Source organism: Oncorhynchus tshawytscha, linkage group LG28, assembly GCF_018296145.1.
Source record: "Oncorhynchus tshawytscha isolate Ot180627B linkage group LG28, Otsh_v2.0, whole genome shotgun sequence".
Classification (NCBI taxonomy): Eukaryota; Metazoa; Chordata; class Actinopteri; order Salmoniformes; family Salmonidae; genus Oncorhynchus; species Oncorhynchus tshawytscha.
The window spans coordinates 22422688-22449949 of NC_056456.1; the positions used below are offsets into that span (position 1 = coordinate 22422688).

The 27262-nt window shown below is 42.3% G+C and overlaps 1 protein-coding gene and 1 pseudogene across 2 annotated transcripts; one reads left to right on the forward strand and one right to left on the reverse strand.

The window, feature by feature from the left end:
- Positions 1-185: 185 nt before the first annotated feature.
- On the reverse strand, positions 186-24527 carry LOC112226935 (dual specificity testis-specific protein kinase 2). Of its 2 annotated transcripts, none has more exons than XM_024391620.2 (11): positions 24033-24527; positions 21738-21984; positions 13107-13228; positions 11010-11058; positions 8047-8193; positions 7622-7704; positions 3626-3710; positions 3407-3490; positions 3067-3153; positions 2775-2913; positions 186-1536 (listed from the first exon to the last, which is right to left on the reverse strand). In XM_024391620.2, exons 2-11 carry the CDS (start codon positions 21963-21965, stop codon positions 587-589), a joined length of 1974 nt encoding a protein of 657 aa, XP_024247388.1. In that variant the 5' UTR covers positions 21966-21984; positions 24033-24527; the 3' UTR covers positions 186-586. The 2 variants fall into 2 exon arrangements, with proteins under 2 accessions (XP_024247388.1, XP_024247387.1); XM_024391619.2 differs by having other exon boundaries at positions 21738-22045; positions 24033-24526.
- Positions 24528-24957: 430 nt separating this feature from the next.
- On the forward strand, positions 24958-26433 carry LOC112227378 (annotated as a pseudogene).
- The last annotated feature ends 829 nt before the right edge of the window (positions 26434-27262 follow it).

The following is a 27262-nucleotide window of genomic DNA, read 5'->3' on the forward strand; positions in this document are numbered from 1 at the left end:
AGGCTATCCAAAACATTTGACCCAAGTTAAACAATTTAAAGGCCATGCTGCCAAATACTAATTGAGTGTATGTAAACTTCTGACTAACTGGGAATGTGATGAAAGAAATAAAAGCTGAAATAAATCATTATCTGCTTTTAATCTGACATTTCACATTCTTAAAATAAAGTGGTGATCCTAACTCACCTAAAACAGGGAATTCTTACAAGGATTAAATGTCAGGAATTGTGAAAGACTGAGTTTAAATGTATTTGGCTAAGGTGTATGTAAACTTCCGACTTCAACTGTACATGTACTTCCATGCATTTCCCTATGGGGCAGAATATAATCACAATAAAACATCAAGGAGTAGGCAGTGATTTAAAACCAGCATACACACAAATAACATCAAGGAATTAGAAGAACCCTGGTTTAGGGACAACTTTAAGAAAGAAAATAAGCACTTTTCAGTATATTAAATAAAAACAATCTTGAAAAAAATAATCTATCTGCAAAGCATCGATAAAGATGATCTGAGGGTCTCTCTGAAGAGTGTCTCTCTCAAAGCGCCTTTTCTCCATGACCTGTTTAGTCCTAGATGTCACACTTAAGATGGCAGTTCTGTGGAGGCGTGTATGGCCGTACATGGCACCAGTACGATGGGACTCAGATGGCCTCCGTTTGTGGCTGGGCTGAGGGTGACAGTGGAACAGGAGGTCTGTTGCTGCATGCCCTCCTGGTCCTCAGCCTCCATCTCCTCACACATAGACACCACGCCTCTACTGTCCTCCACTGGTCCTCCATTCTGGGCCTGCATGGGGTAGAAGTGTTTGTCCTTGTCCTCCACTGGGCTCCCTTGGCTGCTAGAGCAGTCCATAGCCTCTGCACTGTCACTGGGCATGGGAGAAGGAAGCCAGCTCTCATCTACTCTGTTCTCCTCCTCTTTCTTTACCTTTTCTTGACCTCCATGGTACAGCGGGATCTCTATCACAGCATATTTCCTGGCCCAGGCGCTGAGCACCTTCTGCCTGACCTCTTGGCCCAGCTGGGCCGGGTCACACTTGTAGACAGTGGCAGAGATGGGACAGGAGGTCGGGGGGCAGGAGCCATCTGAGAGGGCCAGCTGGGGGGAGGCAGGCAGAGAGCGGCACTGCCTGCCGGTGAACCAGGTCTCCTGCCACATGCCTGGGTGGACAGGGGCTCCAGAGTGGGTCTGGGTCCCAGAGGAAAACACGCTGTCCTGGAGAGAGTGCAAGTCGAACATCAGGGAGAACACGGACTTGCTTGGCACGTCAAAGAACTTGATCTTGCCTCCACACAGGTCCTCACGGGCATTGAAGGGGTTGATCTTGCGGGCCCCTGGCACAGCCCTGGGGCCTGGGTTGTAGTAAGGGTCATGGACATTGACCTTCCTGCCTGGCTTGCGGGAGAAGATGTCTGACTGACTGCGGGAGAGCCAGATGTTGCGACGAGGACGTGGTGATTTGGGAGGGATCTTGTCGTCCTGCAGACCCAACGAGTTTAACCTCTTAATCCCCTGGACCTTTTCACCTGGACCTGGAGAGAGAGGGAGAGAGAAGCAACAGTCAAACAGCTCTTCCTCACAACACATGGGATTGTTATGAAGTGTAAGTTCCCAATGTAACCACCAGGGGGCAATATAAGCCAAGAACAACAGTACAGGCAAGAGAAACAAACAAGGCACAGTCAAATTTTTACATTGAAGTAAATTGCATAGGTGGAAACATTATGGGAAATATATGCAAATTGTTTAGAAGATATAATGTAGAAATACTAAATTGGACTGGGAAGCCGAAGGTAGACAAACAGTGAAGAGGGAGGGACTGGCCGAGGAAGGAAAACTAGCTAAACAAAAGCAAAGTCCAGAACCGGTACTCCCATGAACCAAATTAGAAATGAAATAGAATCTGAGAAAAGACAAATGATTTCCAACATACTCTCTGTGTACATGGTGGTTCCCACTTAGCAACATTACTATAGCTTATTCTTTGTTTCACAAAATCGGTTGTTTGAAATGTACGTCATGTTAAATTGTAGTAAGGCAACTTGAACCTGCAAGCAAATACTGTCATAACAGTAGAGGAAAGGGCTGGGGAAAGTAAATGACTCTTTGGGACAGAGCTGGGAGGGAAAGGACAGCCCTGGCTTGCCACTGGACCTATTTAGAGTAGACCTGAGGTACATCCAAAATGGCAGCCTATTCCCTATATAGTGTGATCCCTGGTCAAAAGTAGTACACTATAAAGGGAAAGGGTGTAATTTGGGAGGCAACCCTAGGGGATACGCAACAGGCAGATTACAATGTGGAGCAGCTACTGGCAGCCTCACTGCTGCTTGGTTTACAGCTTCTTCCTGGTTCCAAGAAACTATTTGTCTGCACTGTGCAGTCTTGACACTGTGCAAGAAACTGGGTGTCAAGTGGTGCAGGACTGTAGGCGAACACATGGCAGTCAGGGGGAGTTGCCACTATGAAAACCAATAATGTCAGGCGAAGTTTTAATGTCTGTACAAGTGCATCTGCAACACTAGATCACAGACTTGGAGATTCAAAATCATGTGTAGTGGACATTGAAGGTAAAGTGGTAACTGAGGGGCATCTTTACACTGTTGTAACTGTTTTAGGGAGTTCATCTGGTGGTGATGTTTGTGGTTTTGATAATGTTAATGTTATGCTATCCTCATAAAATTCAACTCAAGAATGAATAAAACAGTCCCACTGCCTTGGCAGTCAGTCTTCTGAAGGGGCTTTAGATATGAGGTGATTGAGACATCACCTTTGGGGATGGTCTTCTTGTCATTTTCCCCACTGAGGGGGATCCTCTCTCGTCCAGACTCCTCTGCCTTCAACCGACACAGGATCTCCTCCAGCCTCTTGACGAGCTCCGGGAACGAGGGCCGCAGCTTGGGGTCCATCTGGAGAGAGGGGATAGACTAGCCAGGTCAAACAAGATAAGGGGGTACTACTAAATCAGATTATGTTACTAGTTTCTTTTCCATACAATCAAATACACATTTTGGAAGCAGTCGTGTGTTTTGGAATAATTAAGAGATTGAGGGCAGACTCACGTTGCAGCAGTTGAAGGCCAGCTGTAGGAAGTCATGAGGACAGTCTCCTACCATGTGCTGGAAGGCATGATAATCCAGGCCAAAGTTCTATCAGGGAGGGAGAGGAGAGAGGGTGTAGGGGGAAGAGGTCAGACAGGAAATCCATACTTTGGGATGTTATCCATGTTCATCTATTTTTGGCATCTAACCCAACATATTGAAAGACCTGTGCTCTTCTAAACCACCCCCGGTGACAACATCATGTCAACTAGACCAGACATGAGTGTAATGAGTGTTTGTCTTATGTAATGTCAGGATGTATCAAGGCGATAGAGGACAGAGGAAACGGAACAATCCTCACTTCAGTGCGAGGAAGGTAATCGGGGTCGGCCTGTATTCGGGCAATGATCTCACAGAGGACAATACCGTAGGAGAACACATCCGCCTGGAAACGGAAGAAAACAGAGAGACAGACATTCAAGATGTGTTCTTAGCTTTGGGGGGGAGGTTGTAGGAGACAAGTGGTCCGGTTTAGTTCAGGGTGAGGTCAAGGTTTAGAGTTCAGAAGTCAGGGACCTACCTTCTCATTGTAGGGTTCATCTCTCAGCACCTCGGGAGCCATCCAGAAGGGAGAGCCCACCACCGCCAGCTTCTCCCCCTCACCACTGCAGGCACAACACAAGTACAGCAAGAAAGACGTTAGACTGGAGGTTATGTCTTTTGGGTTTTGACCATTTTTTTATCACAACAATTAGCAGACAAACCAAACATTTGATGTTCCTTCTCCATGACTGTTTTGAGGAACAAGTCTATTCATGATCAGGTACAGTGCCTTGCAAAAAATGATCCAGACCCCTTTGGATTTCTTCACATTTAATTGTGTTACAATTGATTTAATTGTAATTTTTTTGACAACAATCCAGACAAAATATGTCAAAGTGGAAGAAAAAAAACTTTTTTTAAAGACTAATAAAAATGTAATAACTAAAATATAGTCGTTGCATAAGTATTCAGCTCCCTGAGTCCATACATGTTAGAGTCACCTTTGGCAGCCATTACAGCAAATAGTCTTCTTGGGTAAGTCTCCAAGAGATTTGCACACCTTGATTGTGCAATATTTGCCTATTATTATTTTCAGAATTCTTCAAGCTCTGTCATGATGTTGGGGATCATGCTTCGCCAGCAATTTTCAAGTCTTGGCTTGCCATAGTATTTCAAGCTGATTTAAGTCAATACCGTTACTTGGTCACTTAGGAACCGTCACTGTCTTCAACTCCAGCAACTCCAGTGTAGATTTGGTCTTTGGTCGTAAGTTATTGTCCTGCTGAAAGGTGAATTCTTCTCCCAGTCTCTGGAGTAAAGCAGACTGAAGCAGGTTTTCCTCTAGGATGTTGCCAGTACTTAGCCCTATCCAGTTTATTTTAATCCTGAAAAACTCCCCAGTATTTTCCGATGTCAAGAATACCCATACCATGATGCAGCCACCACCATGCCTGAAAATAAGGAAGCAGTTACTCAGTGATGTGTTGATTTGCCCCAAACATAGGGCTTTGCATTTAAGCCAGAAAGTGTATTCCTTTGCCATGTGTTTTTGCATTATTACTTTAGTGCCTAGTTGCATACAAGATGCAGGTTTTGGGAATATTTGTATTCTTCTTTTCACCATGTCATTATTGTGGAGTCACTACAATGTTGTTGATCCATTAGTTCTCTTATCACAGCCAATGAACTCTAGCCATTTTAAAATCATCAAATGGCCTCACATGCCAAGTAGACCGGGCATGCACACGTGCATATTGATTTTGTCCAGCCACACCAGACGCGATCAGGACGCGCAGGTTGAAATATCAAAATGAGCTCTGAACCACCTATATTCATTTGGGGACAGGTCGAAACATTCATGGCCATTTAGCCCACTAGCTTGCTGTTGCTAGCTAATTTGTCCTAGGATAAACATTGGGTTGTTATTTTACCTGAAATGCACAAGGTCCTCTACTCTGACAATTAATCCACAGATAAAAGGGTAAACCTAGTTAGTTTCTAGTAATCTTTCCTCCTTCAGTCTTCTTTGGAATTTATATGGAGGTTGGCAACCAACTTTAAGGTGCATTTGGATGAAATGATTGAATAACATGTGTAAATACATTTTGCAATGCTCGTGCAAGTAACACGAGCTGTGTGGTCAGCATGTCATGTAACATCCCTAAGCAGTTTCATTCCTGTACTGCAGCCCAGAATGATGACCATCTTTGAGCTGTCTAGGTGGTTTAATACATAATGCACAGCATAATTAGTAACTAGACCATTCTTAAAGAGAGTCAATGTCTGATTTGTTATTGTTACCCATCTACCAATCACTGCCCTTTTTGATAAAGATTTTGAAATAATCTGTGTTTGAAATTCAATACTTGACTGAGGGACCTTACAGATGTATGCATGGGGAACAGAGGAAGAGGTAGTCATAATTATTTTTTATGTCAACCCCTATTATTTCACACAGAGTGAGTCCAGGATTTATTTTTTGGTGATTTGTTAAGCAAAATTTTACTCCTAAACTAATTTAGGCTTGCCTAAACCAAGGGGCTGAATACTTGTAGAAAGGCTATATTGTAGTCGTTTGACAGAGAATTGTGTATATTGTTGAGTAACAATTGACAAACACATTTGAATCATCCTACTTTGTAACACAATAAAATGTGAAGAAATCCAAGGGGTCTGAATACTTTTGCAAGGCATATGTAATAAGTCCTAGCCAGGAGAGAGCGGGGCCTTCTTAACCTGCTCTGGTATTATTAGCCGAGCGCTCCAGTTTATTCCTGACCTGAACAGTACTTCATGTTCCTTCCTAATCAAATGGCCCCCTTCTACTGGCACTTGTCCATCCCTTTACCTCCCAGTCCCACATTCATTTCATACAGAGAGATTTAACTGGACTGACTCAAAGGAGCAAATATGAAATAATAAAACACACACAGACACACACGTTGAAGTCGGAAGTTTACATACACTTGGGTTGGAGTCATTAAAACTCGTTTTTCAACCACTCCACAAATTTCTTGTTAACAAACTATAGTTTTGGCAAGTCGGTTAGGACATGTACTTTGTGCATGACAAGTACTTTTTCCAACAATTGTTTACAGACAGATTATTTCACCATATCACAATTCCAGTGGGTCAGAAGTTTACATACACTAAGTTGACTGCCTTTAAACAGCTTGGAGAATTCCAGAAAATGATGGCATGGCGTTAGAAGCTTTGAATAGGCTAATTGACAACATTTGAGTTAATTGGAGGTGTACCTGTGGATGTATTTCAAGGACTACCTTCAAACTCAGTGCCTCTTTGCTTGACATCATGGGAAAATCAAAAGAAATCAGCCAATGGGACCACGCAGCCGTCATACCGTTCAGGAAGGAGACGCGTTCTGTCTCCTAGAGATGAACGTACTTTGATGCAAAAAGTGCAAATCAATCCCAGAACAGCAGCAAAGGACCTTGGAGGAAACAGGTACAATATATATCCAGAGTTAAACGAGTCCTATATCGACATAACCTGAAAGGCCGCTCAGCAAGGAAGAAGCCACTGCTCCAAAACCGCCATAAAAAAGCCAGACATACGGTTTGCAACTGCACATGGGGAGAAAGATCGCACTTTTCGGAGAAATGTCCTCTGGTCTGATGAAACAAAAATAGAACGGTTTGCCCATAATGACCATCGTTACGTTTGGAGGAAAAAGGGGGACGCTTGCAAGCCGAAGAACACCATCCCAACCGTGAAGCACATGGGTGGCAGCATCATGTTGTGGGGGTCCTTTGCTGCAGGAGGGACTGGTACACTTCACAAAATAGATGGCATCATGAGGAAAATTATGTGGATATATTGAAGCAACATCTCAAGACATCAGTCAGGAAGTTAAAGCTTGGTTGCAAATGGGTCTTCCAAATGGACAATAACCCCAAGCATGCTTCCAAAGTTGTGGCAAAATGGCTAAAGGACAATAAAGGCAAGGTATTGGAGTGGCCATCACAAAACCCTGACTTCAATCCTATAGAAAATTTGTGGGCAAAATTTGTGAGCAAGGAGGCCTACAAACCTGACTCAGTTGCACCAGCTCTGTCAGGAGGAATGGGCCAAAATTCACCCAACTTATTGCGGGAAGCTTGTGGAAGGCTACCCGAAACATTTGACCCAAGTTAAACAATTTAAAGGCAATGCTACCAAATACTAATTGAGTGTATGTAAACTTCTGACCCACTGGGAATGTGATGAAAGAAATAAAAGCTGAAATAAAATAAATCATTCTCTCTACTATTATTCTGACATTTCACATTCTTAAAATAAAGTGGTGATCCTAACTGACCTAAGACAGGAAATTCCTACGAGAATTAAAATGTCAGGAATTGTGAAAAACGGAGTTTAAATGTATTTGGCTAAGGTGTATGTAAACTCCTGACTTCAACTGTGTGTGTGATTATATATATATATATATTTTTTTTTTAACTTTGGGATTCAATTTGAGTCTTGATCATGTCATGATCATGTTTGATAAATAAGCGTTTCCGTGGAAATGACTTACTCTTGGTTGGGAATCTTCTCAGCAAGACCAAAGTCCCCTACCACTGCCGTGTAGACATTCTCCTCAGACTTGATCAGGCAGTTCTGAGGATAAACAGTGAGCATACATTCCATCATCAACTTCCATCAAAGCCCACATGCACAAGCCGCCGATTTAGCCAGATAAACACATCTTACAATAACATTATGTACTCTGCAGAAAACCAGTTTCCAACTCCCAAGGTTTGAAGAACAGAAACTGAAGCGCGTGTTGCTGTATATGAAGGCTGACTAGATCGACGATTCTTATCTCGGTTGTAGAAAGGAGACACAGGTGCATCTGAAATTGCAACCTATTCCCTATATAGTGCACCAGAAAAGTAGTGCACTATGTAGGGAATAGGTTGCCATTTTGGACACATCCATCCACAGTTAACAGCCACCCACTTTGGAGGTTAGATCCCGGTGGAAAATGCCTTTGGAGTGCAGGTAGCCCAGGCCATTGGCGATCTCACAGGCCAGCTTGAGCCTGGCAGCCCAGCTCAGAGGCTTGTTGCTGTCCAACAGCTGCTCCAGGTTCCCACCGTTGATGTACTGCAGAAAGGTTGAGAGAGAAAACACAATGCTCCCATTATTAAAATTAGGCTTCTGTACAAAAGTACACATTACTAGTATGGCTTAAATGCACATTATCTTGAATTCAATTTCCATATATAGGCCTACTGTGTGTACCCTATATAAAAAGGTAGAGAAGGTACTGCACTATAAGTCAAGTCATTGTTACAGCATCCTGTCGGTCATTTGGGGCTACTCTACACACCACTCCATTCCAAAAGACAGGTCAAAGAACTCAATTGAGTTACTCTGAGCACTCTAAACATAGCATCAATCTAATGCCAGGCACATTTGGGGACAATGACAGTGACAGACACATATGGGACTGTGTGCAGGGAAAGCAAAGTGAAGTGAGAATGTGCTAGAAAGTAGCTCTCGCTTTTACGTTGTGCATGTCAGCTTTAATCGTGACAGGCTTGGCTGTCCCATATACAGAACTACTATGGTGACAATTAATTACAGAGAGAAATGAAAGTGGACAAGAGTAACGAAGAGAGTAAGACAGACTGACTGACCTCATTTCTCTGGGCCTCCCCAGTGGTTCTAGACTGTTGTGTTTTAGTTTTCTTGGCAAACTGTCACAATGACTTCATTGATGGCTTAGGAAAGTTAGCATAACTCAAAAGTGTCTGTGTTCACACAGCTGGAACTTGTAAATATCACAATATATGAACACAGCCTATACCGTTTAATGGGATTAGTGAGCAGAATTGGGTCTGCCCAAAGTGAAGAGGTTACAACGTCACTCACTTTTGACTTGTGCTTCAGTCTACCTTTGTTCAGGTAGAATGTTTGAAGTCGGCCTGATAAGAAGTCAACCTAGACAATATACTGTCCAAGTAGGCCTATAGTTTACCACAGGATATGCATGCGATACCAGTGAAACAAATGAACTTCAAGTGTGTTGGATATTCATGTCCATGGGTCTAAGCTTAGGCACTAAAAGCCCCCCATGCTGTAAGGCCCTCTACACTACCTCCACTACTTCCCTCCCCCTGCCCTGCAGACCATTCCCAAACCAATCCCAGACGCAGGAGAGGATTACGTCGGCTTTACCTTACAAATTCCTCTGTAGCCCCCCTGCATCTGTCGTCTGCATGCCTAATGCTCCACTAGGAGCCTCCCCTAAATGGGTGAAGCCCAGACAAATCTTGCTGCCAGTCGGTCAGTGTGGATATGATCCACTCCATGCATCCAGTAGGTTTATAGACGAGACTCTCCAGATCAGAGGAGTGAGCGAAGCAGCGTAGGCCAACGCTAGGCACACAGGGAGGCCCGTTTTAAGTTATAAGGCCACATCACCCCACCTCCACCCCAAACCTTGTCACCCAGAGAAGGGAGTGTGAGGCCACTGACATGTGATCACAGATCAGAGACAGCAGGAGCAGTGGACAATAGGAGAAGAGGGGCAAAACCCAGGAAGTTGAAATGTCTTAACATGGAGTAACAAATCTACACGGATGCTGTTCTTAGAATTTCTCAACTGATATTATTGACCAGCTGAGGAAACTTTCCTCAAACTAAATAAAAGCCGGGGTACTATGGGGGGAAAAAAGCTAAGAAAGATGGAAAGAAAATGGGAATTTCATTGTCTCGTGACTACTGCAAGCATCTTCAAATAATGTTGAAATCCCCAAGTGGGTCATGGATTACCCAGATTATAATGCTCCTAATCGGTATTTGCCTAATGTGTAGCCTAGATCTATCAAGCAGTGGGAAAGCAGTGCGGAGGTTACTGTGCCAACCCAACGGGCCCAAGGAGCTTTATATGGAGGAGTGATTGTATCTAAGCCTGTGGTTGCACAGTAACTTGACTCTTCATTTCCTACCATGGAGGTCAGTCAGGCCCATTGCTAAATTCAGGATCCAGTCAGAGTAAACAGTACTGGTAGCTAGCAGCTAGTTCTTATAAAACACAGCAGTAGCTACAAAACATAACCACACGATGCAGTGTTTTCAGTATTCACAGCCTGTGGCTTTAGGCTGCTGACATCAAAGCCCAAGAGACTGGGGGTGGGGTGAGCAGAACCGATAAACTGCGAGAGCGGTATCACAGACGTTTCCCTCTCTCCCTCCCTCTTCATCTCCATGGATCCACATATTGGATAACTTCCTGCTATCGCTCACTTGACACGAGTGCTTGGGTGAATGTGATGTGGCAGACAGTCGTAAAGCTTTTTCCCTAACTAATCAACGCTAATCATTAGCAACAAGAGAGCATGGACACACACACACGGGTTAAAAATGAGATGAGCTTGAAAACAAACCTGAGCCCTAATGGAACCCATCCCCTGGCTGCTCATTGAGAATATCAACACACACAGCTTTATTTGTGCACATGTAAACTGTTCTTTTAGGCGAACACAAGGTTCTTTCAATTACAGGTCCCTGTACTGGGTGATGTGTCAATGTTCACCTGGGAAAAACCCCTGGGCACACAGTCAAACACCTTTTCATTATATTCACACCGCTACCTTTTAGAGGGTTCTACTTGTCTGAGACTTACTCATGTAATATAACATCAAACTGACTGTCCTGCAACATGACTCAGAGGGGAATATGACAGTATTAGCTACATTAAAAGCAAAACACATCTCGGCCTATACTGATGCTAGAGGACCCATCACGTTTCTAGAATCACATTCCATTATCGAGTGGACAGAAAACTGAATAAGAAAACAGAGTGTCTCAACGTTCCAACCTGAAACGTGACAGCCAGCGACAGTCAGCCTACGCCGGAGATACCCATCTATAGGAGGCTCTAAGACACAAAGAAGAACAGTGGTTCCTCTTACCTCAGTCAGAGCATGGAGCTGGCCTTCCTGAACACACACACCCATGAACCTAGAGGAAGACAAAACAAAGAAAAAAAGACTGGTCATGTTTCCATGTAACTACCACAGTGATACATGTGGTGGAGACATATTTCCTGTTGTGCTTCTCTCACGTTGCCAATTTATTTTAGAATCTTGATCTATATTGACATGACTAAGCTATGGGGGTCCAGAAAAAAACATGTCTGTGTTTGCACAGGCAGCCCATTCCGAACTAATTGGTTTTTAGACCAATCAGGTCAGGTGTGATTGGGCAAAAGACCAATTAGTGGAAAAAATATCTGACTTGGGCTGCCTGTGTAAATGCAGCCTCGGTTGTACAAAATGTCAATCTGGCCGAAGGAAAACAGTCCTTTTTTTTTACCCCCTTCTCCTCCCCAATTTCGTGGTATCGAATTATTAGTAGTTACTATCTTGTCTCATCGCTACAACTCCCGTATGGGCTTGGGAGAGACGAAGGTCGAAAGCCATGCGTCCTCCGAAACAACCCAACCAAGCCGCACTGCTTCTTAACACAGCGCGCATCCAACCCGTAAGTCAGCCGCACCAATGTGTCGGAGGAAACACTGTGCACCTGGTGGCCTGGTTAGCGTGCACTGTGCCCGGCCCACCACAGGAGTCGCTGATGCGCGATGAGACAAGGATATCCCTACCGGCCAAACCCTCCTTAACCCGGACGACGCTAGGCCAATTGTGCGTCGCCCCACGGACCTCCCGGTTGCAGCCGGCTGCGACAGAGCGCGAACCCAGAGTCTCTGGTGGCACAGCTACCAGAGAACACTACGCCACCCGGGAGGCCACAACATAGTCCTTTTGAGATAAAAATTACAATGCTCTTGGTGTGGAAATGGTTAAATATTTCTGCACTGGTGGGCTGCAAGACAAGACAAGAGGTGCAAACAAGAATGTCATTTTCAGGGGGAAAACAAGGTTCACTCTCTTGAGCTGCATTCAATCTCTTTTTCCTCTCTTTTCTTGAGATACTGCTTACAAATCTTAACAGGCCGGAGTCACAGTCAAGTCTTTTTTTTCTCTAAATTACACAAATTGCCTGTATCAATATCCTAACACACGGGCCAGGCCGTATGCACAGCGAGTGTTGGAGCCGCTAGAGTTATGACCCAATAAATGTGAGACTTTGTGGGTCCTCGACGGGCTCCTCAGACAAAGAACCCCTCATGCTCGTCTGCCCACCCCCACAGAACTGGCTGCAACAAAGCTGTGATTGTAGCACAGCACTTACAGACACTCTCGCTTTCCCACCCACCACCTACAGCAGAATGTAAGCTCTGTAGAATATCATCCAGTACAGAGACACATTGCGTGTTCAGAATGGCAGGAATCACAGAGAAACTTGAACAACCTCCAGGATCATGCAAAGCCTCAGTCAGCCTAATCCATGAGGTTATTAAATTCACAGATTAGAAATAGCTGGTCATACAATTATGTATCCTAAACATTATGTCCCATCATGATGGGTTTGGTCAAATATTTATGCCCATTTTACAGGCTCACAACGCTATATGAAAATAAAACAGCCTTGGTGAGAAGAAAGTGAAAAAGGAAAGGGCGTACATGTCAATGAAATCCAAACTCAGGATGTCGTTCCAGAAAACCATTGTTAATAGATTTCTGACCTGCTTTCTGCGGAATCAGGGAGATCAAGGTCACCCAACTGATTCCATTAGAAAGGCGAATGTCATTTTGACAAATAGCTACAGATCCAAATAAAAAAAATGACTGATATTTAGTCACATTCTAAAAAAATACATTTAAAAATGACAGATTAGGCTAGAAGTCCATAAGAAAATAAGCCTACTTATGAATATGGCACCATAAGTCAACTTTACTATCCCTGTATTTTACACAATTTTTTACATCCCCTTGAGATATAATTAATTCAACACCATTGCATAATATTGCAGAAGGAATTTTATGTTTCTTCAATGGACAGATCGATATAAAAACTATACAAAATATTGATGATGGTGGTGTGCCGAAGAAAAATGATGCTGAATATAGTTAGTGGTAGACATCATTTTGTTTCCTGGAACTCACCGGAGGATATTGGGATGGGACAGTCTGTTCATCAGTTGGACCTCTCTCAGCATGTTGGCTCGATTACTGCTCAGTTTGTTCATCTTCAGAGCCATCACCTGGCCCGACACTCTGTGGCGCACCTGCAACAAACACAACAATCCGGTCATTTAGGCGATATCTAGGAGGTTACACTGAAAATATACACTTCTCTCTATAACCATACAGCTCCCTCATCAATATTCCCTTCTAATGAGGACACTACTCAAAACATGATCAATATTCCAAGATCATGGAGCATGACTTGCTCTACCCTTGCTCTAACCTTTCATTCCAAATCCAGAAACCATAGCAATAGGCCTGCTGACTCCCCATTTCTACTGTGAACGAGGTCAGTTACTGGCCTTCCTTGCAGCATTATCTCCGATGTGATCAAAGATAAGTGGCTGACTGTCATCCACAGTTGTGCACTAGAAGGAACAGTGAGCCGAGGCTAAGAAAATGTAGGCTATGCTTTGGTAGAGAATACATAGCCGAACACCTACAACAATACAGAACTCTCTGTATATCGCTAAGCTTAAGTCGGATTGATATGCTTTCTCAGAGGGCCATAACCACAGGAAGTTATGAATTAGGGTGAGAAAATGGTGAGCTTGATCTGCTACTGCTCACTTCCTCCAGCTGAAATATTAAGACATTGAAACCAGTCACTAAGAATATACTAAATCGCTCCACTCAGGTCAAAGTCTGCAGGTACAATAATAGATACAATGAATATAAAAATGGTTATATACTGTGCATGTTATATTTTTCATAATCACTATGATCACTTTCCTACAGATATGAGTTGTATATCAACACTGTTGGAGAGAGGAGATAAAAGGAAGTTTGAGGTACAGAAAAAGGAAGCAGACTGATCTAGGCCTTATTTATGAAGCATTTGGATGAGTCTCTCCAGTGACAAATGCTTCTTTAGCCACTCTTGAAGTTCAAGTACAAAGAAGGAGCTAGCTTCCCTGGAGTAGAGAAGCAGGCAGCAGATGGCCTCCTCTAGACCCTCCCCACTCACACTCTTTCCCCACCAGGAGAGAAAAGAGAAGAGTCTGGCTCAAACAAAGACCCATAGGCTGCTCCAGCAAGGCCCTGCACTTCCAATCTGTCTCTCCAGCTAGTCAATACCTAGTCATGTTAACACGACACAGTCTAAGAAACAGATCATTCCATTGATTTCATGCATTTTCAAAGCAATGTAGATCTATTGTCCCTTTGCTTAGACAGATATGGAAACCTCATTACACAGTAAATATTTGGGTCCATTAAGTGAGACGACAAATCAAACTGACAAGCAACGAGGGTAAATATCATTGCACTCATAAAGCCCAAGTCATCACATGAGCCAGAACCATAGTATCTCGAGTGGAAAAGACTGGAAACAGCTAGGGATGCACGATATATCGGAATCGGACAATTTTAGCTAAAAATGCCAACATCGGTATCGGCCCAATGTCTAGTTTAACGCCGATGTGCAAAACCAATGTCAAAGCTGACGTGCATACCTATATAATGTAGGTACATGACGTAATGACTAGAGGTCGACCGATTAATCGGAATGGCTGATTAATTAGGGACGATTTCAAGTTTTCATAACAAATCGGAAATCGGTATTTTTAGACACCGATTTATTTAAAAAAAATGTTTTTACACCTTTATTTAACTAAGCAAGTCAGTTAAGAACACATCCCTATTTTCAATGACGGCCTAGGAACGGTTTTTACCTTGTCAGCTCAGGGATTCAATCTTGCAACCTTACGGTTAACTAGTCCCACGCTCTAACCACCTCATTACATTGCACTCCACGAGGAGCCTGCCTGTTACACAAATGCAGTAAGAAGCCAAGTTAAGTTGCTAGCTAGCATTACACTTCTTATAAAAAAAAACAATCAATCATAATCACTAGTTAACTACACATGGTTGATGATATTACTAGTTTATCTAGCGTGTCCTGCGTTGCATATAATCGATGCTGTGCGTATTCGCAAAAAAGGACTGTCGTTGCTCCAATGTGTACCTAACCATAAACATCAATGCCTTTCTTAAAGTCAATACACAGAACTATATATTTTTAAACCTGCATATTTAGCTAAAAGAAATCCAGGTTAGCAGGCAATATTAACCAGGTGAAATTGTGTCACTTCTCTTGCGTTCATTGCACGCAGAGTCAGGGTATATGCAACAGTTTGGGCCGCCTAATTTGCCAGAATTTTACGTAATTATGACATAATATTGAAGGTTGTGCAATGTAACAGGAATATTTAGACTTATGGATGCCACCCGTTAGATAAAATACGGAACGGTTCCGTATTTCACTGAAAGAATAAAACTATATTAATGACCAAAGGCTCGTATTTCTGTGTGTTATAATTAAGTCTATGACTTGATAGAGCAGTCTGACTGAGCGATGGTAGGCAGCAGCAGGCTCGTACGCATTCATTCAAACAGCACTTTTGTGCGTTTGACAGCAGCTCTTCGCAATACTTGAAGCATTGCGCTGTTTATGACTTCAAGCCTATCAACTCCCGAGATTAGGCTGGTGTAACCGATGTGAAATTGCTAGCTAGTTAGCGGGGTGCGCGCTAATAGCATTTCAAACGTCACTCGCTCTGAGACTTGGAGTAGTTATTCCCCTTGCTCTGCATGGGTAATGCTGCTTCGAGGGTGGCTGTTGTCGATGTGTTCCTGGAAGCTATACTGTTACACTGGCAATACTAAAGTGCCTATAAGAACATCCAATAGTCAAAGGTATATGAAATACAAATGGTATAGAAAGAAATAGTCCTATAATTCCTAGAATAACTACAACCTAAAACTTATTACCTGGGAATATTGAAGACTCATGTTAAAAGGAACCACCAGCTTTCATATGTTCTCATGTTCTGAGCAAGGAATTTTAATCGTTAGCTTTTTTGCATGGCACATATTGCACTTTTACTTCTCCAACACTTTGTTTTTGCATTATTTAAACCAAATTGAACATGTTTCATTATTTATTTGAGGCTAAATTGATTTTATTGATGTATTATATTAAGTTAAAATAAGTGTTCATTCAGTGTTGTTGTAATTGTCATTATTACACACACACACACACACACACACACACACACATATATATATATATATATACACTTTCGCAAGGCACTGTATTCGGCCCCCTTGAACTTTGCGACCTTTTGCCACATTTCAGGCTTCAAACATAAAAAACTATTTTTTTGTGAAGAATCAACAAGTGGGACACAATCATGAAGTGGAACGACATTTATTGGATATTTCAAACTTTTTTAACAAATCAAAAACGGAAAAATTGGGCGTGCAAAATTATTCAGCCCCTTTACTTTCAGTGCAGCAAACTCTCTCCAGAAGTTCAGTGAGGATCTCTGAATGATCCAATGTTGACCTAAATGACTAATGATGATAAATACAATCCACCTGTGTGTAATCAAGTCTCCGTATAAATGCACCTGCACTGTGATAGTCTCAGAGGTCCGTTAAAAGCGCAGAGCATCATGAAGAACAAGGAACACACCAGGCAGGTCCGAGATACTGTTGTGAAGAAGTTTAAAGCCGGATTTGGATACAAAAAGATTTCCCAAGCTTTAAACATCCCAAGGAGCACTGTGCAAGCGATACTATTGAAATGGAAGGAGTATCAGACCACTGCAAATCTACCAAGACCTGTCCGTCCCTCTAAACTTTCAGCTCATACAAGGAGAAGACTGATCAGAGATGCAGCCAAGAGGCCCATGATCACTCTGGATGAACTGCAGAGATCTACAGCTGAGGTGGGAGACTCTGTCCATAGGTCAACAATCAGTCGTATATTGCACAAATCTGGCCTTTATGGAAGAGTGGCAAGAAGAAAGCCATTTCTTAAAGATATCCATAAAAAGTGTCATTTAAAGTTTGCCACAAGCCACCTGGGAGACACACCAAACATGTGGAAGAAGGTGCTCTGGTCAGATGAAACCAAAATTGAACTTTTTGGCAACAATGCAAAACGTTATGTTTGGCGTAAAAGCAACACAGCTCATCACCCTGAACGCACCATCCCCACTGTCAAACATGATGGTGGCAGCATCATGGTTTGGGCCTGCTTTTCTTCAGCAGGGACAGGGAAGATGGTTAAAATTGATGGGAAGATGGATGGAGCCAAATACAGGACCTTTCTGGAAGAAAACCTGATGGAGTCTGCAAAAGACCTGAGACTGGGACGGAGATTTGTCTTCCAAAAAGACAATGATCCAAAACATAAAGCAAAATCTACAATGGAATGGTTCAAAAATAAACATATCCAGGTGTTCGAATGGCCAAGTCAAAGTCCAGACCTGAATCCAATCGAGAATCTGTGGAAAGAACTGAAAACTGCTGTTCACAAATGCTCTCCATCCAACCTCACGGAGCTCGAGCTGTTTTGCAAGGAGGAATGGGAAAAAATTTCAGTCTCTCGATGTGCAAAACTGATAGAGACATACCCCAAGCGACTTACAGCTGTAATCGCAGCAAAAGGTGGCGCTACAAAGTATTAACTTAAGGGGGCTGAATAATTTTGCACGGCCAATTTTTCAGTTTTTGATTTGTTAAAAAAGTTTGAAATATCCAATAAATGTCGTTCCACTTCATGATTGTGTCCCACTTGTTGTTGATTCTTCACAAAAAAAATACAGTTTTATATCTTTATGTTTGAAGCCTGAAATGTGGCAAAAGGTCACAAAGTTCAAGGGGGCCCGAATACTTTCGCAAGGCACTGATATATATATATATAGATCTGTGTGTGTGTGTGTTGTGTGTGTGTGTGTGTGTGTGTATATATATATATATATATATATATATATATATATATATATATATATATATATATATATATCTAGAGATCTAGAGATATATATATATATATATATATATATATATATATATACACACACACATATATATACACATACATATACATATATATACATACATATACATACACACATGTAATTTATTTATTGAATTTTTGTAAAAATTGGCCGATTAAATCGGTATCGGCTTTTTTGGTCCTCCAATAATCAGTATCGGTGTTGAAAAATCATAATCGGTCGACCTCTATTAATGACACCATGTAAAATTTTGCGCTATACGTGCAACACAGCAGTCCTAACCTAGCCCACAATGTCCGTTGTGTGGATCGAGCAGTCAACAAGTCAAACAGTCATTGAAAGAGTAAGAACATTTCAGCAAGACAACTCAAAGGCGAAATCCATTAACGGCAAGATAATGAAATTCATTGCCCTTGACAATCAACCGTTCTGTCGTGGTCGAGCACCGGTACACAATACCAAGTGCGCTATTTTTCAGATGTTGCCCTACCGGTGTTACACAGTAATAGCGTCACTGCTATTAGCTTCACGACTGACATTTGGACCAGCGATATCAGCCCCATGAGCATGCAGAGTCTAACAGCAGTGGGTCGTAGAGGATTTCGTACTGGGGAAAGTCGTATTGTATGCTCATGAATGTGCTGGTTGTCATACCACTGCTGCCATTTCAATGCCATTTGAGAACATGTTTGACACTTGGAAACATGAACACACTAGCTAGCTCCATTCGAACAACTGACTCGAGAAATAAGCTCATCAACTGTGCCTGCAGCAGACGTGATACCCTCGGTCATGGCACTGAAACGCCTGCTCAACAACTGCCGACACAGGCTGTGAACAAGCGATTCGGTGGCATTCTCTCTCTACTGGTTTGCCACCATGCTCGATGCTAGGTACAAGGACCGCTACGTCGATACAGACAAGAAACAGGGTTTACATGAAATGTTGCATACACAGCTGGTTAATATGGAAACAGACACAGTGACAGTGAAGCACCGAGGAAGAGAGGCCACGGACAGACAGAGCTGAAACTTCACTGCTTTACATGTATGATGAAATCCTGGTTGAGAATGAAGTGACTGAACAAATGAACAACGAAACAGCACAGCAAGTAAGTGACAGAAATAGGTTTTTATTATGTTTTACTGTTAATGGGGACATACGTAAATGCCAACAAAATAACATTTGGTCAGTGTGGTGTGTGTGTGTATATTGTGTAACCTTTAACTAGGCAAGTCAGTTAAGAACAAATTCTTATTTACAATGACGGCCTACCCCGGCCAACGCTGGGCCAATTGTTCACCGCCCTATGTGACTCCCAATCATGGCCGGATGTGATACAGCCTGGATTAGAACCAGGGACTGTAGTGACACCTCTTGCACTGAGATGCAGTGCCTTAAACCGCTATGTCCATGTGTGTGTGTGTGTTAACTATACTCGAATGCTTAAAAGGCTGGTAAAATATCGGTATAATTTTTTTGGGCAAGGAAAATATCAGATATCGGTATCGGCCAAAAAAGTAATATCGGTGCATCACTAGAAACAGATGATGCTATAACATTATAATGGCCCCAAGGATCAAACAGCGTTTATAACATGGGTGAGCGTTCAGGTTAATAGAGGAAGAAATGTATTTAGCATTTGTTCAACAAGAGGAATACATGTAGGGCAGCAGGCCCCAATCATGTTGAAGTTGGATGGGCATTCCCTCCCTAAAATACATGGTGTAATTACTTCCCCTCAGACAGCCTGGGGCAGGAGCCTACACGCTGCCCTTCCCCCCACCAAGTCAGTGATCGGTACTGTGTGTGGTGTGCATTAACCCTTTGAATTCAATGAGCAGTGAATGAGCGGTCCCAAGGCAGACTGCTGTGACCATGCTCGGAGGCAGGCAATAGCCTACACTGTGCCGCATGGCTCCAGACCTAGCAACACCTTCACTTCTTTCAATTAAACTGAGGTTATCATTTACTATTAGATATGTAAACTGCTCAGCATTCTATTTCGGTTCCATCTGTATGTACGACTAAGACGCAAGACATGGGACATGGGTGGGTGCTGACATTATTGTGGTACTTGTGCAATCATAAACAGAATACTCTGATTTCAGTAGGTAGGGCTGAATTCTATAGTCTACAACTAATTGCATTGAAAATAAAAATGCAAATAGGCTTAACTTCCAAGAGCGCTGAGGGTGGAGGAAATGAAAACGGGAGTTACAACTAAAGTGAATGTAGGCAGTTTACTGATGTTTTGAGGTCAAGTTAAGGACTTGACCTATCAGATGTCAACAGCCATCTCTATGCGAGTACCAACTGTCAGGTTGGGTTAGTGTAATTTACGATACAGCACTTACCCGAGAGCCATTGTAGCCTAACTACCAGTCCCATCACTAAACCTCTTCAGAGGGAGCCCTCCGAGGTGTAACCACATCGACATGGAAATATAGAAGGGCTTTTCGCTCGTCCCAAATCAGTCCATTGTGAGAGAACCGATCAATGAAATAGGGAGAGGCCACATGAGTATCTGCATGCTCTAAGGGCCTGTCTGACCTCAATAGGGGCTGGTCCATAACCTAACATCTCTGGGTGGTTTGGAGGGAGGTGCAGGGTTTTCCTACTCTGCACAGAAGTCAATGTATTAGCTAACTGTATTGCGGACCACTGACATATTTAATTATAGAATGAGGGCTGAACTCAGTGTATGAGATCATAGGTTTCTAAGTAATCTGGTGTGTGTCCTTATTGTCCTTATTGTAGGTGGAGTGAAATGACATACCATTGCTTTACAGTAGGGATAAGCAACTTTGCAGGGGGTGGGGCCACAAAAAAATCGTAACTTATCATGAGGAGCTACAACGGCTCACGGGACTGAGTACCCAAATCCATACCCACACATGCAGTCAGAGCCAGCCCTAGCCTTTTGGGGGCCCTAAGGGAAATGTTGTTGCAAGGTTTTAGAGTTGATTTCCTGCAATTCTACAAAATTTTCCAATGGGGCAGAGAGAAATGTTTGCAGTTAATATGATATCTGAGAGAGAGTGACTAACAAAATCAATTTGCCCCCCCCGGGCAATAATTCGACCGTGATTATGACCATGACTACAAGTTTAGATGGCTGGCTAGACTAATTAACCAATCGATTTTTTGTTGTTGTTCTGCTGACATGGGCTAAGTGACTGACAAAAACTGCTGATGTACAACCAAATCTCAAAATGTCAGCCCAATTATTTTTCCACAAATTAATATTTTGACCAAACACATCAGATCTTCTAACCAATCATGGTCAAAAGGCCAATAAGTGAAAAAAGAAATATAAAAATGTGTCTGCCTGTAGAAACGCAGCCTATGTACTGTTTGACATTTTTTAGGTACATGATGCAATTTAGGACATGTTGCATTTTTGCAACTGTAGGTCTCACAGGGTTAATCTTAGATTAATTTAAAGTAGGGATGCCAATAATCTGAGATTTGTTTTGGTACAAAATCTCTTTCTCTGAGTAATCGTATTCATATAAAATCATTTCCCATTTTTTTAGCATACAAGATAGCTTGGTATTTGTGTTCTTTATTTTAATTTTATTTTTTTATCCGTTATTTTACCAGTTATTTTTTTTTATAGTCTGTTTTTATCATCTTTATCAAGGGTACCAATAACTTGAGGTGACTGATATGAATTAATTACAACACCTACCAGGCATAAACCTCTTGCATTTCAGGTCAAGCATAACAAACTCACTCTGTAGACCTCTGAGAAGAAGCCAGAGCCGATCCACTCGCAAATGAAGTCATCAAGGCGCGTCAGGCAGGAGAAGGCACTGATGAGGGCACGGTAGGATGAGGGGCACACTCTTCCCACCTGAGACGGGGCCCATTCCCCTCCTCCTCCACCATCCAGGTCATCGAGCCGGTCAGGCCTCATGGAGGGGAAGCCGGCGATGGAGTTGCGCTTGTTCCGATCCATCATTGCCTCTTCACTGTGAACTCTGTGGAGGACTCAATGAAAGTTTCACATTTTCGACAACTCCTTTGCAACCCTTTACAGCCCTAAGGGGAAAGAAACACAAAAATCCTATCTCAGCAGGCAGACTGAGGAAATGGTGTGTTTGTGTGGTTTACAGGCTGCAGAAGACCAGCCAGAAAACACAAAAAGATTACAATTTTCAGCTGTTATCCGTAGCATCTGTTTATCTGTAGCATCTGTATGGAAAAAAATGGTGATGCATGTACCCCTGAAGTATTGTAACTCATAAGTGTGTGTGGTGTGATCTTATACGCATGTCGTTCATTTAAGATGGAACACGTCGTGTTGCCATGAGGGGCATAATGAGCCTAATCTATTTAACACATTCCTCTAACATTTCATACATTTTTTCCCTCAACAAGTCAAAAAACAAGGCAAAAAATAAAGACAAAAGCATTACTTTAGATAAGGTCAATCTTCTTAGACACACACGGCAGGGCTCCAACCCCACTGCTCTCAACAAGTTCACAAATAATGGCTCTAATAGGGATTGGTTGTCCAATTATATGAGATTAAGCCAAGATAAAGCTAAAGTACAAGACTGGGATACAAAACAAACCAGGGAGCCATGAACAGGAATAAAAGGAGACATAAGAACCCCATAGTAATGATCATAGGAAGCAGCCCTTTGATTTATATTATTCAGGACCCCTGATTTTCCCAGCATGCACAGGTCTACTGAGTTTACTCAAAGGGCTGGTTGTCCTCCCCTTTTCTTGAGTTAGTGACTTCACTAGAGAGGATCTATTAAACTCTGGGAAAATAATTATATTTAATTCAGCCTCTTGTGAGATTCCCATCCCCCATCCAATCCCAAACTAAAACAACTGAAATCAAATCGTCCAGTTCAGGGATCTTTTTGCTGCTTGAGCCGTATCCTTAAAATGGATGTTATCCTCCTCTACTACTAAAAGCATCTTTGCCAATTAGCATTTGTATGATAATGATCAAACACCCACTGCCAAGAATGAGTAAAATAGCCACTTGAAACAAATCAGCTTTTCAGAAGCAGAATGAATGTAGAACATATGAGTTAGTTCTTCCATTTGAATTGCTGCTAGGCCTTGTCTGGGTAAAAAAAGAAGAAGATACATTTCCCTTCATTCAAAGCAGAAACAATATAAATAACGGATGTCATTTCAAACCTTCCACAGCCACATTGTGGCTACTGTATACAGGCAAAGAGGGATTTCTCCAGTCTAAACACTAACTTCCCTCCCTAGCATCTCAGCAGTAGCTACACCTCATAACTGGTGAAAAACAATAAGGCCAGTGTGGACATAATGCATGCTTCCAAAGTGATACATCGCAGACTCAACTATAAAGGGACTCCGCAAGGAAAAGTGGAGGAATTTTAACAGAGGGCTGGGCCACTAATAAAATAAAAAAAACAGACGGGACATCCCTGTGATCCCCTGAGGCAATATTTTTTTTAACCTATACAGCTGTGTAAATGGGCTACAATAAAAGGTGTATATTGTAAATCATCCTAACAGGAGGGTCAGCTGGTTATGAGGAAGTGCAAGATTGATAATCCCCATTAAAAAAGGGATGAGTGGGTGAGGGTAGAAAACAGAAAGCATAATGTATAGGCCTATAAATGATAATATTGTTAGGTTTCTGTTGTGAAATAGCTAGTCAACGAATTGCATTCACCACATATGAGTTATTCTTAGTTTCACTATCTGAGCCTTATCTGTTGTAAATGGTGCGTATCAGGGTCGGCAACAGCATACCTGACATTCCTGAGATTTTAAATAATGACCGAGTCTTGTTCATAGGAGAGGGCCCAATTTCTCCTGATCTGGAATCATCAACCTATAACCTAGCAACGAATTTATATTGAGCTTGGATACAATATGCTGACCAAATGATTGTCTAGTTAGTTACTAAATGGTCACATTACTGTTAGTTAATTTGAATGGCTGGCTTCGTTAACTAACGAGCTTGCTAAATTAGCTAGCAACCTCGCATGCTGGCAGCAGTGGCAGAGTTATCAAGAGTTCTTACCTTGTCGTGTGTCATTAAAACGATGAGATGATGGACTCTTCAACAACTTGATGAAACAGGCCAAACTTAGTTCCATCTCACTGCAATAATAACTTGCAGGCTATTTGATATACTCCCCATGAACGAGCTGGTAGAGTAACGTTATCTAGTCGGCTAACTTTATTGTGGTTAGTTGGCTAGCTCGCTGGTGTAGCTAGATACCGTTAGCTAGTTTAGTTTGTCAACAGTCCAAGACGAGATGCTAGCTAACGTTAGCCACTCCAGTTCGCTAACAAACTAGAAGTTATGCAGCCAACGCCGAAGTAACTCTAGCTAACTACACGAAGTATAGCTGACCTCAAACCGTAAACTCACAGTCCCCCTTATGTGGCATTTTGATTTCTCATTAGTAAGACACAATTGCCGTCTGCCGTGGTTAGATATTTCAACTGTTTGACAGCTCTGCTGCGCAGTGTCGTCTGGCTCCTTCAACACTCCCACTGACCTGCCCTCCTCCGCCTTTTCACGTCCAGATTGACAGCTGAAGCTTCCATTCACGGACGAGCCAGCGACACCGTTTTACTTTATGATGGGGTGTAAATATACAGTATTTTATTATCTACTGTGTTAGCTCGAATATTGATAGTAGTGTGAAAGTATATCAGCATTTTACCAGCTGTGAATACTAATTTACCTCTACTATGCATCGACTCTAGTCTACAGTTATTTCACATGTCACTCTACTACCAATCACATAATTTGGTACATCGATGTTGTTCCAATTAAATAAAGCAATAACATAATCAATTGTTATTCCACAGATTGCGTAATGTTGTCAAATAATTCCCATGTAATTCTGAGTGAAATATTAGACTAGTTTTTCTACAGAAGCTTGACAACTCTAATATGGACATTGTCCGCCATCTCACGGAGGAACATGGAACTGAATGTTTCGAGAAGGAAACGCGAACCAATGAACGGACTGCAACCCGTTGACTTACGTAGCGATTGGCGGCGAGTAAACCTGTCAACACGTTAAATTCCAGCTAACACATGTGCCAAATGACTCGTATAGCAAAACTGAAAGAGAGATAATAACCGGCTACAAAATGGCAAATGATGGCGTGGACTACACCATTGTGTTTCCAGATGCATTGGTCTCGGGTGAGCAATTTGTTATCGATAGCCTTGCTAGGCTAGCTAGCTAACTACACGCAAAGTTATCTGTCACCTGAGTGTCACCCAGAGCCATGGCATGAGCTATTTAGTCAACGTTGGCTCTGGCAGGTTTGTCCATAATTCAGTGACAGCTGGATTGGACAAACTCAAAGGTTGCTTGCTAACGTTAGCTAGCTAAATTAGTTGTCCTGGTTAGGTAGCTAGCTAATTTCCTAATCAGGTAACTTTTTTTTTCTCTCCTTTCAGATAGACACTGGCATGGAACAAAATAACCAGTTGTCATACTGCTGGGATGGGCTGGATGCAGAGACAAACATCTTGCCAAGTACAGGTCAATTTATAATGAACATGTTGGATTTAAACTATTGTGGTGGTTAATGAATCCTGTCATTTCAATAAATTATTAATCTACTTCATTATTAATGTGTGACTTACCTTTTCGTTCCAGGGTTGTGTCACTATTTGCTACACAGCGGCCTTGAAGATAGTTCTTCTCTGAATCTTTTGGCTACAAGGAGCTGAGTAACACTGCCCTCAAACTGCTTGAGATACTCTATGATTACGAGGTGGAAAACAGTCCCATATTTTTCCATGTGTTCAGCAACGGGGGGATTCATGCTTTACCGCTACATTGTTGAGCTCTTTCACAGTCATAAACAGTTCAGCACCCTTTGTATAGTTGGGGCTGTGGTGGACAGGCCCCAGGCACTCGAAATGTGAGGGGGGCATTGCGGGCTCTTACAGCCACTCTGTGACCCAAACTCAATGTGATGTTGATGAATGTTCTCTTGGCACTGTTTGCTGTAACAGTTTTCCTGCCTAGGGTGGTTCTATACCCTGTGACCAAGTACACCCACAAGAACCACTACGATGCCATCTGGGAGAGCCCTCCTACCTGGCCACAGCTGTACCTGTACTCCAGAGCTGATCGAGTGACTCGGTACAGTGATGTTGACCTCATGGTCAAAACCCCTGCCCATGTGAGCCACTTCCGTGACTTTCCAGAGGAGTACTCCAAGCGATGCCTGGCTGTATTCAGAAGGGACCCACCAAAAACGCGATACTTGAGCCAGCATTGAAAGCACACTACTGTAACATATCTCATAAGTCTACGGCACTTCTGTTTTTGTAATTATACTGTAATGTTACACATGTACACTACCGTTCAAAAGTTTGGGGTCATGTAGAAATGTCCTTGTTTTTGAAAGAAAATACATTTTTGGGGTGCCATTAAAATAACATAAAATTGATCTGAAACACAGTGTAGACATTGTTACTGTTGTAAATGACTATTGTAGCTGGACACGGCAAACATTTTATGGAAAATATACAGTTGAAGTCGGAAGTTTACATACACTTAGGTTGGAGTCATTAAAACTTGTTTTTCAACCACTCCACACATTTCTTGTTAACAAACTATAGTTTTGGCACGTCAGTTAGGACATCTACTTTGTGCATGACACAAGTCATTTTTCCAACAATTGTTTACATACAGATTATTTAACTTATGATTCACTGTATCCCAATTCCAGTGGGTCAGAAGTTTACATACACTAAGTTGACTGCCTTTAAACAGCTTGGAGAATTCCAGAAAATGATGGCATGGCTTTAGAAGCTTTGAATAGGCTAATTGACATCATTTGAGTCAATTGGAGGTGTACCTGTGGATGTATTTCAAGGCCTACCTTCAAACTCAGTGCCTCTTTGCTTGACATCATGGGAAAATCAAAAGAAATCAGCCAATACCTCAGAAACACAATTGTGGACCTCCACAAGTCTTGTTCATCCTTGGGAACAATTTCCAAATGCCTGAAGGTACCATGTGCATCTGTACAAACAATAGTATGCAAGTATAAACATCATGGGACCACGCAGCTGTCATATCGCTCAGGAAGGAGATGCGTTCTTTGGTGCAAAAAGTGCAAATCAATCCCAGAACAGCATCAAAGGACCTTGTGAAGATGCTGGAGGAAACAAGAACAAAAGTATATATATCCACAGTAAAACAAGTCCTATATCGACATAACCTGAAAGGCCGCTCGGCAAGGAAGAAGTCACTGCTCCGAAACTGC